The sequence below is a fragment of the Pseudochaenichthys georgianus genome, chromosome 5 (genome assembly GCF_902827115.2).
Source record: "Pseudochaenichthys georgianus chromosome 5, fPseGeo1.2, whole genome shotgun sequence".
Lineage (NCBI taxonomy): Eukaryota > Metazoa > Chordata > Actinopteri > Perciformes > Channichthyidae > Pseudochaenichthys > Pseudochaenichthys georgianus.
In genome coordinates, this window is record NC_047507.1 from 43,230,361 (window position 1) to 43,249,450 (window position 19,090).

At 41.5% G+C, this 19,090-nt stretch overlaps 1 protein-coding gene across 1 annotated transcript; it reads left to right on the plus strand.

Annotated features, from left to right (window-relative positions):
- The first annotated feature begins 5,529 nt into the window (after positions 1 to 5,529).
- Positions 5,530 to 18,935, plus strand: optc (opticin). Its single transcript, XM_034083749.1, has 7 exons — positions 5,530 to 5,662; positions 8,515 to 8,736; positions 13,284 to 13,431; positions 13,579 to 13,737; positions 13,825 to 14,027; positions 16,715 to 16,810; positions 18,520 to 18,935. The coding sequence occupies exons 2-7, from the start codon at positions 8,542 to 8,544 to the stop codon at positions 18,685 to 18,687; spliced, it is 969 nt and encodes a 322-aa protein (XP_033939640.1). The 5' UTR covers positions 5,530 to 5,662; positions 8,515 to 8,541; the 3' UTR covers positions 18,688 to 18,935.
- The last annotated feature ends 155 nt before the right edge of the window (positions 18,936 to 19,090 follow it).

Consider the following 19,090-nt stretch of genomic DNA (forward strand, 5'->3'; position numbering starts at 1 on the left):
TCAAAGACTGTAGCGTTGGAGAGGGGGTGCCGCCAAGGTTGTCCTTTAAGTCCCACCCTCTTCGCATTATTTATAGAACCACTTGCTCAATCAATAAGAGAAAATGTTGAAATAACTGGAATTTATATTAAAGAAATAGAGCACAACATAGGTCTGTACACGGACGACATTCTGTTGACCCTCTCCAACTCAGACTCAAGCCTACCTAAACTTATGTCATGCTTGGTTCAATTCGGTTTTTACTCAGGATATAAATTAAACATAAATAAGACCCAAACTCTTTCTTACCACTACTCACCACAGGGGAGCGTACGGGAAATGTACAATTTTAAGTGGAATACCTCCAGTATTAAACACCTCGGTATTACTATACCAAAGAATGTGGCCAACATGAATTACGGGAAAATCACAAAGGAACTTCAAAAAGATTTGGATAGATGGAGTCCTCTGACACTTAACATGCACAACCGGATTGAGATCGTAAAGATGAACACTCTACCACGCCTGCTGTTCCTCTTTCAGTCACTGTCTATAGAGATACCAACAAAACAGTTCAACGATTGGAATCGAATGATATCCAGATTTATATGGAAAGGTCAGAAACCCAGAGTGCGACTAAAAACACTGCAGTTATCGAAAGAAAAGGGAGGAATGTCCCTTCCATGCTTTGAAGACTATAAAGCAGCACAATTAAGGTATTTAATTTGCTGGTGCAATTGTGACTATGATGGAAAGACCGTGAACTGAGCCAACTGAACACACCCCTTCAATGTATATTGGGTGATAAATCCTCAAAGACTGCACACTCTGATAAATTAAGCCGCTGGACATTGGTTCCCCTCAATATTTGGTTCAAAATTTGCAAAGAATTAAAACTTGAAAGAAAATCCATGTTATTGAGATGGGTGGCGTTTGATAAAGATTTTAAACCATCAGAGCTGGATTTTAGATTTAAACAATGGATCCATAAAGGCATTACATCATATTCTCTAATAGCTACCAGTACGGGCTTGAAAAGTTTCCAACAGCTAACAGAAACCTGCAATTTGGAGCCCCAGGATTTCTACAGGTACTTACAGCTCAGGCATCACTTTGATAGAAATATTAGAATGAAAGGGAACACCGAATTTGACCTGATTGACATTTTTGTGGGCGCATACAAGGGCAATACCCAAAAGAAACTGGTTTCTAGAATATACTCCTGTCTACAATCTGCCAAGAACCACTCAACCCTATATGTGAAAGCCAAATGGGAAGTAGAAGCTAATATTACTATTACAGAAGAGGATTGGTCTAACATATGTAAAATACAATCAACCACCTCCAGCTCTGGCCTTTGGAGAGAATTCTCATGGAAGAATATTATTCGATTTTTTCTAACTCCAAGAATAAAATACCATCAGAATGACAGACCAGAATCTGGACACTGCTGGAGGCAGTGTAGTAATATAATGGCTGATCATTTCCACATATTCTGGAACTGTCCAGTGATCAAACCCTACTGGCTATCTATAATAATGGAAATAAATTAAATTATTGGCTTTGAGATTCCAAACAGTTTTGAGGGGATTTATTTAGCTAATATACCAGTGGAGTTTAGTGTTCGGGACAAGTATCTTCTTAACATATTACTGACAGCCAGAAAAAAGGCAATCACCAAAAAATGGCTTGTGAAAGATCCACCAACAAAGGGAGAATGGATAAACATTGTAAATGACTTGTTTCGCATGGAGAGGCTGACTTTTTCTCCAAGACTCTGTAGTGAAAAATGTGACAATTACTGGTCCAAATGGGTTTTGCACATGAAGAGGGGGGTCACATAACCCTGAGATATTTATTTTATACTGCTTTACTCCTTTTGGTACAATAGTCTATAATTCGTGCATAACTCTGCTTCTCCTGTATGTTTCACACAGATTGGTTGTGAACCCGTTGTGAGGGAGATCTTCCCATGAGAACATGTTGATGATGTATTACCCCAGTGACCTGTATGTTGTATGTTACTTGTTTGTTTTTTGTTTTTCTCCTCTGTATCGTCTACAAATTAAAAATAAAGTATTAAAAAAAAAGAAAAGCTGTTGAAAAGGTTGCAGTCCTTTTCAAAAGATGCACTTTGCATTATGACTGATCCTTCCAAACCCTGCCTCCTTCATCATGTTGACGATCACTGTTAGATTAGACATAGACTTCATATGCATAAGAATTCTAATACATAATTGTTTTCATTCAGACCAACAGGCACTTTGTAAAAGACCGCAACCACATCCTCATATGTTAGAGATACAAACGGAACATGAATGGATATGAAATGTGATGCTGCGACTTACCTGTGAGATGAAGGCGAGCACTGACCGAGACCCCCTGCCCTATCCTGAGCCAGAGGGATCTTTTATAGGTTGAACCTCCTGCGTCGTCATCATTGATCACTGGTTGGTAGTGTGTGTGTGTGTGTGTGTGTGTGTGTGTGTGTGTGTGTGTGTGTGTGTGTGTGTGTGTGTGTGTGTGTGTGTGTGTGTGTGTGTGTGTGTGTGTGTGTGTGTGTGTGTGTGTGTGAGTGATACCATGCACCAACACACACACCACCCTTATTTCCTTCTTTTCATCCACCACTTATTTTGATATTTGATCGTACACAGATTTGTAACCTTCCAAAATGTGTATTCCCATGAGCACACACATATTTGGTTTGGCCACTAATTTAGTCTTCCATAATAGACTTGAAATGAGGTCTGTGGTCAAGGAAGAAGGCATGGAGGTCATGACAAAAAGCCCAAAGTAATATTGAAGTGGGTTGTATAATAAAAACCTACAAATATACACAGCAGGGACCATTTCTTTTTTTGTCTTTTACTGAATATCATCAACTTCTTGTGGAATGAATGAATGAACACGAAGTCACAAATTGAATATGTTAAATATGTATACTTGATGTATACTTAATGTTAAAAGAAAACGTGTATACTTGATGTTACAACATGTGACTTGCGAGATAAGACCATTTATTAATAAGGTTGGGTACCGTAACCCTTTTTATCCATGCCGTAACCTAGGTAGGGCGATCATGAACCACAGTAAACACTCACAAGTGTGACTTCACTTTGTTAAATGATAGGACAGGTCATTTCGTGCAAAGGAGGGACCACCACAAACATGACCAAACACCTTCGCCTGCACGCTATACAAATCAACGAGTGCACCGTGATGGAAGTGTTGCTCCAGTCCCTCCACCTCACAAGCGTTTACCTCCTTTGTCGTCCTCGCGGCTCAGCCGGCTCAAATTTGCTCAAGACATCATTTCGCTTACGGCCCCAATTTGCCCAGGGGCATTTCTGCTGACTTGTGATGAATGGACTAGCATAGTACAGGAACACTTCCTCAATGTCACACCTCACTATGGGAGGGCAAAAAGTGCTCCAACCTGTGCTGTCTACAAAGCCCAGACAGGTCTTTGGACAAAGAAGCGGCAGACACAGTTGACAATGCATCCAATATGTAGTCATAGCAGGCTGCAACGTGTAAAGTGGACTCGGTGTGCAGCAAAGATCTGTGCCATCATGTTGTGGATTAAGAGATCGTCAATTGCTCTCTCCAGGAAAAGCAGCATACCCTAAGTAAGAATCATTGCGTTACATTCATTTGACTCTTGTGAATGGTATTAAATAATGCATATGTTTCTTGTACTGTAATCATTTTCAGGTATTAACATTTGTATTTTAAAATATACATTTCAAGTGAATATAACTACACCATGTTAAATCGAGATCCCAATTGTTGAAGTATATTACAGTAACAGAAAAAACTAACACTAATCAGTTAATCCAAAAGTACCAGAAAGTAATCAGGATACATTACTTATTCATTTTGGGGGAATAAGATTACACGACTGCTGATTACTTATTTTTAACTCAACACCTGCTCATTCTTGACGTGAGAACTCGCTGAAATGCTCTCCACCTAATGCTCGAGAGATTTCTAGAGCAATACATACACTGTAAAACATTACCTTCCTGTTTAACTATGTCAAGTTACATTGTCTCTTTTATTCAATGAACTCTGACACATTTTGGATTTTGAACTCAGCTTTTCTAGTTTTAGCAGGTTAAACTTACATGTATTTGTTATCTTGACAACTTGAACATTTTGTCACATTGACTCAACTTGCCTTAGCAAGTTATCAGAAGAAAAAGGCGGGGTTGCAGGTTTGAGGCCTACAGTAAAATAAATATGCTTCCGCATTTGAGTTTAAATAAAACGCCCTCTTTAAACTTGTTATATCCTGAAGATATGTCATCTTTTAATTCGGACTAAAGTAAAGACACATCTTGATCTAAATTAGAGGACTAATGCTGTTGGTGGAGGAACTCTGTGCACCTGCAGCAGTGATCCAATTGAGGCGGAGTAATACTTGAACCTGCAGTCTGAAACAGGAGGTCAGTTTTAATGATTAAAACCTTTACTTATTTACCATTTACCTTGGGTTTGAATCCTAAACATAATAGAGTTAATTGTGGATGTTGTGCTTACTGTATGTGTTGATAGAAAGCTAACAATAGGAACGTTTAAGCACATGGTTCTGTTTAAAACTGTTAATATTTATTTTTCATTAATGAACTACTAAAGTTATTCACTTCAATTTATATTTGCTTTGACATTTAAGTAGTTGTTTGCTAGCTTAAATGCTATTAGCAATGTTCACTATTAGCTAGCTACACAGTCAGGGCAAAGGGAGGATACTGTGGTGGGAGATTTACCTTGTTTTGGCTTTGCGTGCACTTTGCGATTAAAATTGAATAAATACAATTTCTTGTGAACGTTATGCCCTTAATGACGTGTATCCATTTGAAACATGCTGCAGACTCTGGAGGCAATGTATCATTTGTGAGGGAGAGTTTCCTCTTCTCTGTGTGGGGGGGGGGGGGGGGGGGCAGAGCAATTGTTTACTTCTTCACCAGATTTGTTTTACTTCAGCTTTAAAGCTCAACTATTATGCTGTATTTGAACAATATATTATAGGGCCAGTTATTGTTCAGTGAGAACAAAGATAGCAACTCAAAGGAAATATCCAGGTGTTAGGGAATCTTCATTTCTGACATAAGACCCGTCTGAACCCATGCTCGCTTTGGTGTCCTGTTTTTTGTCACTTGTTTCATTTTTCTTTTAGCTGTTTACGTGTCCCTGTACTAACCCTATCCCTAATAGACCAGAAACAAACCTACCCTGTAAGCTTGGAGGACACTTTGGTAGGTGAGGGTGTATTTTTGTATTTATTATTGGATCATTGAGGAGTTCTCAGAGGCCACTGAAGCTCTCTAGTTATCAGAACCCTACTGTGATGTTAGCACTAACTCTGGTGCCTGTCTGCTGCTGTGTGTTGGTGTGTGTTGTGTGTTTGTGTGTTGTGTGTTTGTGTCTTGAAAGGGGCACTGGGGACAGCTGAGTATACACTGACTGAAATGACCTGCACAACCCCCCTGTTTTTCTGCCACGTCATCCCCCTCCTCTAACCTTACAATACAGCATTGTCCACAGGCCAGTGAACCACAGGAGCCCTCGGGGACTCTGGGACCAGTCTGAGCACCCAGGGATAAAGCAGCCAGGAATAGCAACAGGATCAGAACCACTGACTGCTGTGGAGCCTTCAACATACAGCACAAACAGGGCAGTAAGTTATATGCAATTATTACATGTGTTTCTTTTGTTTCCTCGTGTTATGCAGGACGGTAAGTGCTGAGTCTCGTGATGATCATTTGCTGTTATTCACTTAGCTGAAAAACAATAGATTGATTCTGCTCTATTACCGACAGTTGCCTCAATTGCAGTGACTGGTGTAATAATTGTATGTACTAAAACTGCTTAACGGTGTAAGATTTAGGACTCCTCCGATGTGTATGACAAACTAAAAGAGTGTATTGCATGATACTATACTTGTGAAATACATTTTATGTAACATTTTAGGTATTTATCTGCAGTTACATTGTCAGTGGTCTTGATTGCTACCATTCAGATAAACAGAATTGTGTGCTTATATTATTACACACAAAAGGACAGTAGTAGTACAAAAGCTCCTGTGAAACCCAGCAGTCACTGCAGAACTGTCCGGCAGGCCAACATTCACACAGTGCTGCCGCCTTCTCAGCACACATTCCTGGTATTATGAGCAAACAGCCAACAATGCTTCTCCTCACTAATCAGCCATTTGGAATGTGATGATTAGTGGGCACAAGGAATAAGGCGAGGTCACCATGGTGATGTCGGCACTGGCATTGGTAGACAGTAGCTTGCATACACTTCACAACAGGTTTGATGGAATTGAATTATCAACATTGGAAAAGGAAGTGCAACAGTTGCATTTAGTAAAGCATTTGGTACCAGGGTGGGTATACCGAAGCTGACACTCCTTATTGATGCTACTCTCCATCATTTGGTGCAAAAGATAACATGAAGTGATATGAAAAGGTTCAAAAATAACTGTATCGCTATCTTTGATCTTTTCAGAAGCAAAAAATAATAGAACAAAAAACAAACGTGAACAAGACACGCGGGATCTCCGCACACATCGGGAACAGAGGACATGTATGCACGCTGGCTACGGGGTTGATTTATTCCCCAAAGTTTCGCAGGTGATTTTTGGAAGCGACAAAAAGCAGACTCACCAGTGCACACGTATACACGCTTTCAAACAAATCACCTCTGTGTGCCATACAGTACTTCTCATTATGAATATACTGTATACTTATGAATTGCTGTTAACAGTTTGTACATTTGCAATACTGTCTAGACACTTATATTACTTAATCTAAATTGTGTTTATCTATATTTTATCTTGCACTTCTTTCTGTCTTAGGTTCACAATTAGATTTTTTCTGTGTCCTTTCTTTCATAGATTTTTAATGAGCATTTCTTGAGTCTGATTCCTCAAAATTCTTATCATCAAACAGCTGCTTCTCTATACTTGCATCACACATAATAAAAATAAAGAACGTAATAAACCCACTTTTGCTGATATTTGTTTTGCTGCTGTTTTTATTAAATGACATGATTGATTTCCTCTGTCTTAGAAATGAAAGTATTCCATGCTGCTCATAATAGAAGACATGAAGCTGCGACAGATGATGCATACATTCTTACCTCGACTTTATGAATACATGAAAATGTTATTAAACTACTAGCTGTTAAATACTTTTACTGATGTTTTAACCATTATTTACAACATGTAGTAAATAAACAATGGAATAATAAGAAATATCCAGGTAATTAAACAGCCTACACAAAATAGGCCATAGAAACAGTTGTGTATTGTTCACGGAGCAGGGAGTGGGAAAAAAAGATTACAGAATGTATATCAAATGATAAAGTCATGATTCAATTACTGCCATATTCAACAATTACTTAACTAACTAATATAACAATATTGGTGGCTAAAGGTAAACAGCTTACTCGTATTCACCTCAGGGTCATCTTGTATGTCATCGCCGGTGGTGATCTCAAATAAATGATTCAAGAAAAAATGAAAGTACAATTTTTGGATCCTCTTCAGCCGAGTTAGCTTTTTAGCTCATTTGCTAGCATGTTGCTGAACCAAAGCAGCGCCACGTCGTGGTCGACGTGGGCTGGGTCCTCCCAAGGAGAGAGTTCCCTATGGGGTTCATAGCATCCGAGCGTTGAGATAAAAGAGGCGCAGCATTTAAAATGTGTATCACATAAACAGCACGCTGCTCCCAGCTCCTGACCAATCAGGCACTGGCACCAGTTTAGTACCAGTTCTTGATAACTTCTCCATTTGTCACACACTTTACCATTATTGTCTTACTTTAATATTTACAGCGCCGTTTTGTGACTGAGATCAGAAGAGAACTGAGAAAACCTTTTTCTATCAACCTAAGGTGATTGATGTCACATTTGTTCTTTGTTATATTTCAAAAATTAATAAAAAAAGTTAAATACAATTGAAATTGATCTCAAATGCAGGAACAGAGTAACTTCATCCTCAGAGGATAAAGAAGTTCAGGAACAAAGACACAATCCTTCAGAACATCATTCAAGCAGCCACTCAAGAAGCCTACGCCCCTTGACAAGATGGTAGCAGTTTGCTGTGCTCTCTGTAACGTCTGGTACCCACAGAATACACAGATAGTAGTTCTACTGTAAGTCGCTTTTGATAAAAGCGTCAGCTAAATGAAATGTAATGCTTATTGTTTATTCCCTATATCTATTTTCAATCTTTTCTTCTATTATCTTTAAAATGTATACATTCCAATGTCCAGAGTTGAAGTAATAAACACAGTTTTTGTTCCTTGGGTTCCAACAATAAGGATTGACTTCAGGACACAGGACAGATAGTTTGACTTTTGAAATATGAGCTTTATGTATCACTTGAATTGAATCAAGCAGTATTTCAGAGGGCTGAAATAAGCCTTTTCTGGGACAGGTTGAAGTTTCCATATTTATTTAATCTTTTGTTTACTGAACAGTTTGCATTGTATTAGACCCTTCACTATTCTCTTTTGATTACAGCAGGTAGCCCCCTTGTTTGAACTCAGGATGTCTCTGATGATGGCACTTGTCTTGGCCGTGGTCTTCATGGGCCCCTCCCCTAACATGGCAGCCCCTGCAGGTGTGACGGATGATGAAGCTTTTGACCTTGACAACTACAGCCTGAACAGTGAGATGGACTGGGAGAACCTAGACGTCAACATCTACGGAGACAGTTATGATTATGATGACTTGGACCAAGAGGTGAGGAGCGGATGAAATATAATCAATATGTTATGAATCTATACAAAGAGTAGGAGAACAAGTACTTTCAAATTCCAATGCTTTGGCCAAACAGTGTGCTCATTGTCCATCTGTCAAGTGAGAAGAGAACGGAGCTGATCAACATGCTGAGAATGCAAGTGCCTTTAATAATATGAGCAGCATTGAGTTAATTGTTGCTGTTGTAATGGGATCATCTGTAAGGCGACATAACGCGTATACGTCCTCCGGGCTGATTGCAACCAGATGTGGCCGGGTGGTGTGTTTAAAGTGTTTTATTCATATTCAATTAGATGTTTACAAGACAGTTCTAAAGGCAAAAGGGAGTCCAAGGCTTCCTGAAAAGTCCTGTTTGAATATAGATGAGAATCTGATATTTTCCAGCGACCTTTTAGACATTGTGTCCGTCTGTCAACCACTGTAAATTAGTAGGAAGACAGCCCTCCACTTAAGCAGGATTGCTCAACGAGCTAGTAGGAGAGCAAAGGACAGAGATACCGTCCTTCTGCAGTTATTTGTATTTCCTTTCATACAACACTAAATAGGGCGGTTTCGAGGGTTTGATTCCAGTTCATCCACCTTATCTTAGAGGGCTGAAATAAGCCTTTTCTGGGACGGGTTTAAGTAGAGGACAGTATCAACAATGGTTCATCGGTAGATATAGAAGCGCTGGGTCATTTAGAGAGCATTCATGCCTTGCTGTTAGATATCTAAAACAATCAGACTTAGGGAGATTGGATTTGTTGCTCGAATGATGCCAGAGTTTTATCTATGACAATATCCTTAAACGATGACTTCCTTTCCTGAACCATTCTTGAAAGCCTCTATTCAAAATGGATGGTTTGAATAAATGATTTTGTATGATGGGACTCAGAAGAGAAAAGTCAGAAAGGCCGAAGTACTTCCTAAATGTATCCCAAATCCTTAAAGAGTGTTTCACCACTGGGTTTCTGATAGATTTGATGGAGGGTAGTGGAAGTGTTGATCCAAGCAGTGCAATATGTCCTCTGAGTGCAAGTCCTGTGAAGTTGGGAAGAGCCATACCCCATTAGCCTTGCTTTTTTGCAGGTGGGCCTTGTTGAGACGGAGAGGCTTCCCCTACCATATATATGAAGTAATAAGGGAATCCAAATGGTCATGATCTACACGTCCTATACGGGACATTGACAGAGATGAGCACTGTGTTAGTGTTTGTTTCACCTGATTGAACAGAACCAGCCAATTTCCTCTGAATATGTCTTTGTATGTCTTTGTAACTGAGAAACCCAGATAAGACAGATTGTTACTTTCAATTTGATAATGCAGGTAGGTGAGGTTCAAGCTTCATGCTTTGCCATTGATTGGAAAGAGTTTGCTTTTGTGAAGGTTTAATTTGTATCCTGACAGGTGACCAAAGCGACCGAGCTGACATGGAGGTAGGCAGAGAGGTGCTCGAGTCATCGGCATAAAGTGAGGCTGTGGCGAGCCGTTAGATGGCTAGATCAAAGAGCATGGGGCTCAGGGGGCAGCCCTGCTGATTTAAAAGTAGTAGTTTAATCGACAAAGCAATGTTTGGTCAAAACCCAAATTTGTCCAAAACACTAAAACAGGTAGTTCCCCTGAACCCGGTCGAATACTTCCACAGAGTCATAGGCTCAAAACGGTCAAAGACAGCCAGGCGAGGGGCACACATGCAGTAGCAGTGATTTGAGCCCTAGTGGAAGTTACCTCACACACCTCGGGTAGGTCTCCATACAGGTAGTCTAAGGGGCCAGTTAAGCCCCATGCCCCCGGTACCGGGGGCGAAACGCAGCATCTTGCAAGAAACAGCGTCTGAGGCAGCAGCGGCGTTGTGGTTGGGCCTACTGGGCCTAGGCCCACCCACTCTGTCACTGGGCCCACCCATTCATTGATCAACAATGACTGTGAGAAAATATAGTGTACCAACATTTTTATTTGATTATCAAAATTAACAATTAAATAATAAAATAAGAGCAAACATGTGTATCCCTTTATATAAACTTATAAAATTAAAAGCAACATGAATTAACGTAAACAGGCAACGTAAAATGTGAATTGGACGGAAGCGCGGGAGCAAACACATCGTAGAACGTCTCGCGGCCATGCGCAGACAAATATACCGCACTCACTAACGATGTCACAACAATCAATGTTCAGGTTTTTTAAAAGAATAAGAAGGGAGTCGCCACCACACTCATCATCCTCACAGCAGGTGCCGCCTCAGAGAGACAAGAGTGTGTTTAATGTTGTGCCCCCGCTGAGCTCAGTCCCTCTGCGGGACGTAGCATCCGTTGGAAGGATAACAGAAAATAGCATCCCAGTGCCGGACCCATCAGCCATAGATGACCCGGCGGCTACACAGCCAAAGCTCATAAAGTACCCTCAGACACTTCTCGGACAAAAGAAAAGGAGTTTCGCTGCCCACTGGTATGACAAGTACACATTCTTGGAGTATAGCATTAGCAAAGACAGTGTGTTTTGTAAAATGTGCCGGCATTTTAGTGAGAGAGGCGGGGCCGGCGGAGAAGATACATTCAGTCGCCATGGTTACAGGGACTGGAAACATATCGACTATGCTCTCAGTAAACACGAATGCAGCGCAGTTCATGCAATAGCTATGGAGAGAAATACAAACTACAGACAGTGCGAGAAGTCTGACCATGGAAACATCCTCCATCAGCTACTCAACCCAGAGGGCCGACAGGGAGAGAGAGATGTTTGAGAAAATCGGGAACACCTAAAAGTTTTACTGGACATCATTCTCACGTGTCCAAATCAGCAAAGCTCCTGATGTGAAACAGTATCTGCTGCCCAGCTGCTTTAGTATGAAACGTACCTTCAGCTCATGAAAGCTCTGCAGTATCAGAAGGAAGTAGCTAATGATAAATCTGCATTCTCTGAAAAGAACCAGTGCCATTTACGCACGGCCGCTCACTTCGCTAGATCGGCTAAAAAAGGACAGCAGGTTGCGGTCTAACCACACAGACACACATCAGGTGCTCGGTAATTATTCCATATTCTGCCCGCCGTTGTGTGCTCTTTGTTTCTAAATGTATCAATGTATTGTGAACCAAAACAAAAAAACATGCAGTAGGCTTTAACATTTAATTTCACTCATTGTGGCGTGCCGCTTAATCATTTAAATAATGTTTAAGCTTCTTATATGTGAACATGTTTAAAAGAGAAGGGTTTAGAAAAAGTGTCTTTACTATAGGAAATATGCATTACACAGTTGCCTACAATGATATGCAGGCATTTATTTAGTTTTTATTTTTGTTAACGAGAAACATCTAATAGAACAGGCCCAGCCAAAATTACATTGGCCCACCCAAAATTTAAATCCTGGTGCCGCGGCTGGTCTGAGGGCTTCTTAACATTTAACAAACTATGAATGTGTCATACCCACTTAACGGGAAAAAACTCAGCTATCAGACAATATTAACAATTTTTAGTTAAACGAAACACAAGGGTAATAGCAAGCCTCGGAATTAGCACTAAGAAATATTGTATTACTTATCGGATCTGCACAAACAAGATATCATATGAAAGCTGAGATTCCACAGAATCCAGAGGTATACGTATAATCACTGTGCGACCAAAACTCACTGCAGCTAAGACAAATCCAGACAACACACCACTTAGCTTTACGGAGCCAAAACGGCCAAAACTTTTGCTATTTTCTCATCAAAAGTTATGTTCAATGGCATTAAAACGATAAAAACGCTGCTTAAGTTTAATCCAATTTGTCTGTGTCACTTTGAAATGATTACTGATAATCCATCATAAGATTTATGTCAAAAACGGAGATTTCATATCAAGCTGCTTTGAGAGCTATGAGAGCTACGACCCAGCTTCCGGTTTTGGGCATTCTGGCTACGCGTCACTCATTCACCAATGGGTAATGGTTAGATGGATTTTAGGAACTTCCCATCGATTCCATTGGCTCCAACGGTTCAAAACAGGTGTCAATCATCAAAATCGACCAATGGGTTCCAGAGATATGGAAAATCCACCCAAATGACCCGAGAAGTTTTTTCTTTTTCTAAACTTCTCTAAAAAGGTCAAATTTCACTTGTTTTGGGTCAATCTTGATACAGGGTACTTATTATATGTTATAGTTTGGATTCCTAAAGCTTTTAGTCTACTATCCCATCATTCAAGGGTGGTTTTCACTATAAGTAATGTTTTTTTTTTGGACGGACACTATCATTTACATTTGATAATGACGGATGGCAGAGCACTCCATCAATGTCTGACTTGGTGGCAGAGGACCCGCCTCATATTCAGAAGGGCTCATTCTAAGCTAATGGGAATACAATATTCTTATTTTAAATTGAACATTATTTTGTAATTTTACACTAATGAAAACTAGTTATCAGTATTATATTATATGTCTGCTATTTGATCCCCCAAACAATGGTACTTAAAATAATAAAACAAATACAAAAATAGATTAAAATATATTTGTACCATTCAAATGAAAATGTATTTAAATGGTCTCTCTCTTCCTTGCTGCCCATGGAGAACAGATTGAGGTGGGCACCGTAGCTCCAGACCCCCCCTCTGCAGCAAGCCTGCCCACAGCTGAGTACCATGAGGAGGAGCTGACCCTGCCCCCAGCTCCCGTCACTCTGGACTTCAAGGGACCGGGTCTCTTTGGCCCTGATACTGGCCTTGGTAGGTCAAAGCATCAACTGTGTGTACAGCTACAGGTTAGCATAAATACTATTAAGTACTAAGTATTAATGTGTGAGCTGTGTTGTGTTGCTGCATATGTTTAGATGTGTTTGCACAGGTATTACAATCTAAACTCTGTATGTGCAGGTATGCCCACCTGCTTGCTGTGTGTGTGTATTGGTGGGAGTGTGTACTGTGATGACACAGGCCTGGATCAGATCCCACTCCTTCCTAAAGACACCACCCATTTTTATGGCCGCTTCAACAACATTCGACATGTCAAGAACACAGACTTTAACTACCTCAGTAAGGAATCACTTTGATTATTTGAACCACCATACACTCTAAGATAAATGATGTATGATTGAAGATATTTTTGTTTTTTTGATATAGATCAACTCCAGTCCATTGATCTGACAGGGAACCAGATTTCAGGGATGGATGAGGATGTGTTTCTGTCTCTGCCGCAGCTTCACCAGTTGCTGCTGGCTGATAACAACCTGCAGAGCATGCCTGAGCTGCCAATCACCATGAAATACATCGATCTACGCAACAACAGGCTGATCAGTAATGGGGTACATTCTGAGGGGTTCAAGGTAAATATCGTATACATTTAAAAAAAAAATCTGATCTGATCTGAATCCATTTTGCATTTTTAAATTAATATAGCATATATTTAGAAAATATCCAAAAGAGAAAAATCTGTAATTGGTAATAATCATGCAGTGGCGGTTCTACGGGCTGGCACGGGGTGGCAGCTGCCACCTCAGAAAAATGCCTTGCCACCCCAGCTGCCACCCCAGTTGGCAGCTTTGTTTTGAAAGAAAAGTTGTGGCTCATCGGACATTTATGAGAGAAAATCTCTAATGTCCGAGTGCAAGTGAATGCAGCACAAGACGCGAGCCTTGTAACCCCTCCCCCCCCTGGCGCGAGCTTGGAAATATGATTGGCGGCGATTTCATTTGAACGGGAGGACAGCGCAAAACGAGAAGCATTTAGGATCCAAGTAGACAGAAGGAATGAGGTATTTGCAGTCAGGGTCAGGGTATGGCTGGGGTAGGCTACAGCCATACCAAGAAATGGCTTAGCCCCACCATGAACAATGATGTTAAAGTAAGCAAAATAAAGTCTGCCAACTCGCGCGGAGTAAATTGCACAGACAGCAGTTAGTAAGATTGATTTCAGTAGCCACTTGTCTGGAAATATCGAAGACGAGAAACGGTTTTGAAAACTTTTGTCACATAGTGATCGTCTTCTTAATAGAACATCTTTGATAATGTCTTCTGGCCAATCAGAATCACGATAACGGCGTGGTGTTGTTGCAGGAAGTCCCGACGGAGAATACTTTTCCTGTAGTACATCTCTATATACATCGATACAACATTACGTGTTGATTGAAATCAACACGTAATGAAATAAGAGCCCACGGTTTGATGATTGATGGGTGTGTGGGCTGTCTTTCATTTTGACACACAGAACAATGGGGGCTATCCACCCTTATCCACAATGTAAAGTCATTCACAGCCTCTTCCCTCTTCTCTCTGTGAGGAGCAGCAGGTTCAGCTTTCAGAACAAAGTAACACAAAACTAAAATGGCATTCATTTTTTTAAATATGTCATGTAGTAATTTGTATTTTTCTTCTCAAGAGAGGACCAGAATGTGTATTTTATGTTAGTATTTAAAGATATCTCCTGGGGGAGAATCTCCCCAGACCCCCCTGCAGGGGTTGGGCTTTCAGCATGTCAACTCTTTCACCTCTTTCACCTGTGGGTAAATTGCAGGATTGGCTCCAGGTCGGCCTTTTTATTTACTACCAGACAAATGTGCCTTTTTATTTCATACAGTTCAATTTGGATTGAGACAGGGAAATAATCTAAACCTCACGCGTGGCGTTTCACTGTCAAGGGGAGCGTGTATGTAATTACATTGCAAATACTGACTTGAGCCCCACCACTGTATGGGTTAGCCCTACCATAGATTACCCAACACAAATACTCTGGCGCCGCCACTGTTTGCGGTCTACAATGACAGAGAAGAGCCTATCAAGTTTGGCTGTACTCAGCATTGAATCAAAACGGGTCAACGGGTCCCTCTATCCGCCATCACGGCTCTGCCGTCGATAGGCGGTATTCTCCAGGAACTCCCGGAGATCATCGGAAAGGCAGCCGCCTAATGAGATCTCCCCGTTCCCCTGGTTCAGGAGAGCTCTCCTCCGGATGACATACAAAAAGCTGCATAAGCGGCTGCTTCACAGCCTGTCGGTTGTTAGGCAGCAAGGCTTACGGCTCAAACCAGCTGTCTTTAAAACCTGTCGGTTAATTAGACAGCCCGGGTTTGTTTCCTATGTCACAGATGTGCCTCCTACACACACCTCCGCTCATTCCTCAAGCAGGTTTGAGCGTGAACCTCAATGTCCGTTTACGAGTTTTCTCCGAAACGGCGACATGAGGAGAGCCGCTGTGTAATACAGCGTGGGGAGGTGCATAAGCCAGCTGTTTGTTACCTGTAGGTTAACAGACAGCGGGGCTCGCCGTTTGAGCCGGCTGTAACCTGTTGGTTAGCGCGGCAGCGGGGCTCGCGGCACAAGCCAGCTGTAATTAACAAGTCGGTTATTAGACAGCAGGGCTTGACGGTTAAATCTGATGCTCCTAACCTGTCGGTTATAGGCAGCACGGTTTTTCCTCTGTCCCAGATGTGCCTACTACACACGGTCGTAATGAGCCTAGGGCTGTTATTACGCACTGTGTGAATAGCACATAATATAGAATACAGAATATTCATTTTTTAATGCTATATTCCCCGGGAATGTGATGCTCCATTTACGCATGGCGAAATGGATATGGGTTATTAACTGAGTAGGTGTGTTTTGTGCTTCTGGTAACGGACGGAACTAGTGGGGCGTGGACTACATCCTGCTTCACCCCTTAACCCAATAGCGATAGCCTTAGAGGGCGAAGCCTTGAAATAGGACTGGGGTTACGTACTGTAACCCAGCTTCTATGAGTATAGGCGTATCCCTCTAAGGTTCGGGCCCCACTGGCTACGCGAATAGCTGAAGAAAAGCTGTTGGAGTGGATTGTAGGGCCTGTATAAGTCTGTCAGTGCTGCACACGTGCAGTGGGGATTACCCAATAGCGATAGCCTTAGAGGGCTGCGCCTATACGCATAGAAGCTGGGTTACAGTACGTAACCCCAGTGCTATTTCAAGGAATTGTAGTCAGTCAATATCACGTTGGCGTATTGCTCCCTCTTGTGAGACCTTTGTGTTTCTTTTTCCTGCAGGACATGAGCCAGCTGGAGTTCCTCTATCTGTCTGATAATAAACTGGATTACATTCCTGTGCCACTACCACTGGGTCTGAGAGTTTTACACCTGCAGGTAGAAGCACATTCATGTCATGCCTCTTTTTCTTTGTTGCCTTCAAAGGGAAATTAAGAATCAGAATGTGAATAGTTTATTTATCCCGGGGGGAAATTGGGTTTGGGGAAAATTCAATATTGATGTGATTAATAACTAGATTACTTAGTATGGATAAAAAATGGATAAAAAAAGAAACGGCCAGTTCACCAACAACTAGCCTGGCTATAAAATGCCAGCATAACTTAACATGGCTCTGCAATCACACTGCTAGACCAACACATGTCTGGGAAACAATAGTGACACAGAGCTGGGGTCTGTTGCTGTTAAAAAAAGAATGGCCTCTTGTTCGTTCTGTAATTAACCTGTTGTATTGATCGTTGCTTTATTCAGTAGGTCATACCTAATTTTCCACGTCACACAACTGAATAAGTAAACAACAACAACACAAAACTAAAAAAGAAGAATTCCAAATGGGAATCCAAATCCAAACAAAATAACTAGTAACCATTAAAGTGAGACAATAGATTGCCACATAAAGAGGAAAGTGTCTTCTAAAGAAAACATGTTGACTAAGCCGAGAACAAATCCAAAAGGTTCATATACACAACTACATGATATATGATATGACAACAATGCAATATAATATCTCTAGCTGTTTTGGTGATGGTGTTAGTGTGAAGAGTCCATGTCAGGTCCTCAGTGAAGAGTCAGGTCCTCAGTGAAGAGTCAGGTCCTCAGTGAAGAGTCAGGTCCTCAGTGAAGAGTCAGGTCCTCGGTGAAGAGTCAGGTCCTCAGTGAAGAGTCAGGTCCTCAGTGAAGAGTCAGGTCCTCGGTGAAGAGTCAGGTCCTCAGTGAAGAGTCAGGTCCTCAGTGAAGAGTCAGGTCCTCAGTGAAGAGTCAGGTCCTCGGTGATGAGTCCATGTCAGATCCTCAGTGATGAGTCCATGTCAGGTCCTCAGTGATGAGTCAGGTCCTCAGTGAAGAGTCCATGTCAGGTCCTCAGTGATGAGTCCATGTCAGGTCCTCAGTGATGAGTCCATGTCAGCTCCTCATTGATGAGTCCATGTCAGGTCCTCAGTGAAGAGTCCATGTCAGGTCCTCAGTGATGAGTCCATGTCAGGTCCTCAGTGAAGAGTCCATGTCAGGTCCTCAGTGATGAGTCCATGTCAGGTCCTCAGTGATGAGGACACCAAGGAACCTGAAGCTGCTGCCTCTCTCCACCGTAGACCCATTGATGGCGATGGGGGCGTGTCCCTCTCTCTGCTGCTTCCTGTAATCCACTATCAGCTCCTTTGTTTTGCTGACGTTGAGATGGAGGTTGTTATCCTGGCACCAAGATGTCAGGGTTCTGACCTCCTCTCTGTACGCACTACACAACACTACAAAGATTTTAAATTAAAAAAATTGGAAAGTTCGAAATATAAAAGCACTTCATGAAGATAGGGCATACGATGGAAAATGCTGAATGAGCGCCGTAACTTACATGAGCTGTATGTGTTGATCAAGATAGTGCATCACTTGCATAGCATTATCTGCTTTGCACTTTCTTTAGACAAATACTTTGTGACAGCAATCTAACTTATGCAGACTTACTTCATTTAACTCAAAACATAGTTTCTTATTTGTTTAGGGAATGATGTAGCTTCAATGCAGACCCTTCACGAATGATGAACGCTAACACTCTCGGTTTTAAAACATGACCTGTATCTTTCATGTGCCCCAATCAGAATAACAACATCCAGACCCTGTACGAGGACTCCTTCTGTAACAGCCATGATCGCCACTTCATCCGCCGTAACCTGGAGGATATCCGCCTGGACGGCAACCCCCTAAACATCCAGCTATTTCCCCAGGCCTACGTCTGCCTGCCCCGCCTGCCTGTGGGGAGCCACTGAGGTTATAGATACTGTCATGGGGTTGGAACATGTCCGGTTACTCAGAATACTTGTATTTGTTATGTCAGTGGTAAGTGAATGTTCTAGGATATATTTTATTCTGTGTACTAACTTTTCAACACACACTAACAAACGCCTGTATTGTCAAAGATAGACGCAAGTGTTCCAGCAATACAAGACCCATGTTAATGGGAATCTGTCACGCTGTTGAAATACTGTGATAATATTAAAAAAAAATGTTCATGGTTTTTTCCACTTTGTTCCATTGTACTGACATCTTTGGATGAATATGTGTCTGGGTTTCGCACTGCAGATTCCATATGGGGCTGGTGTGATTACAACAGGAAGTGCTCTATAGTAACAGTGAACCAGGGCTCAAGGCATGCAACTGTTGAGATACGGG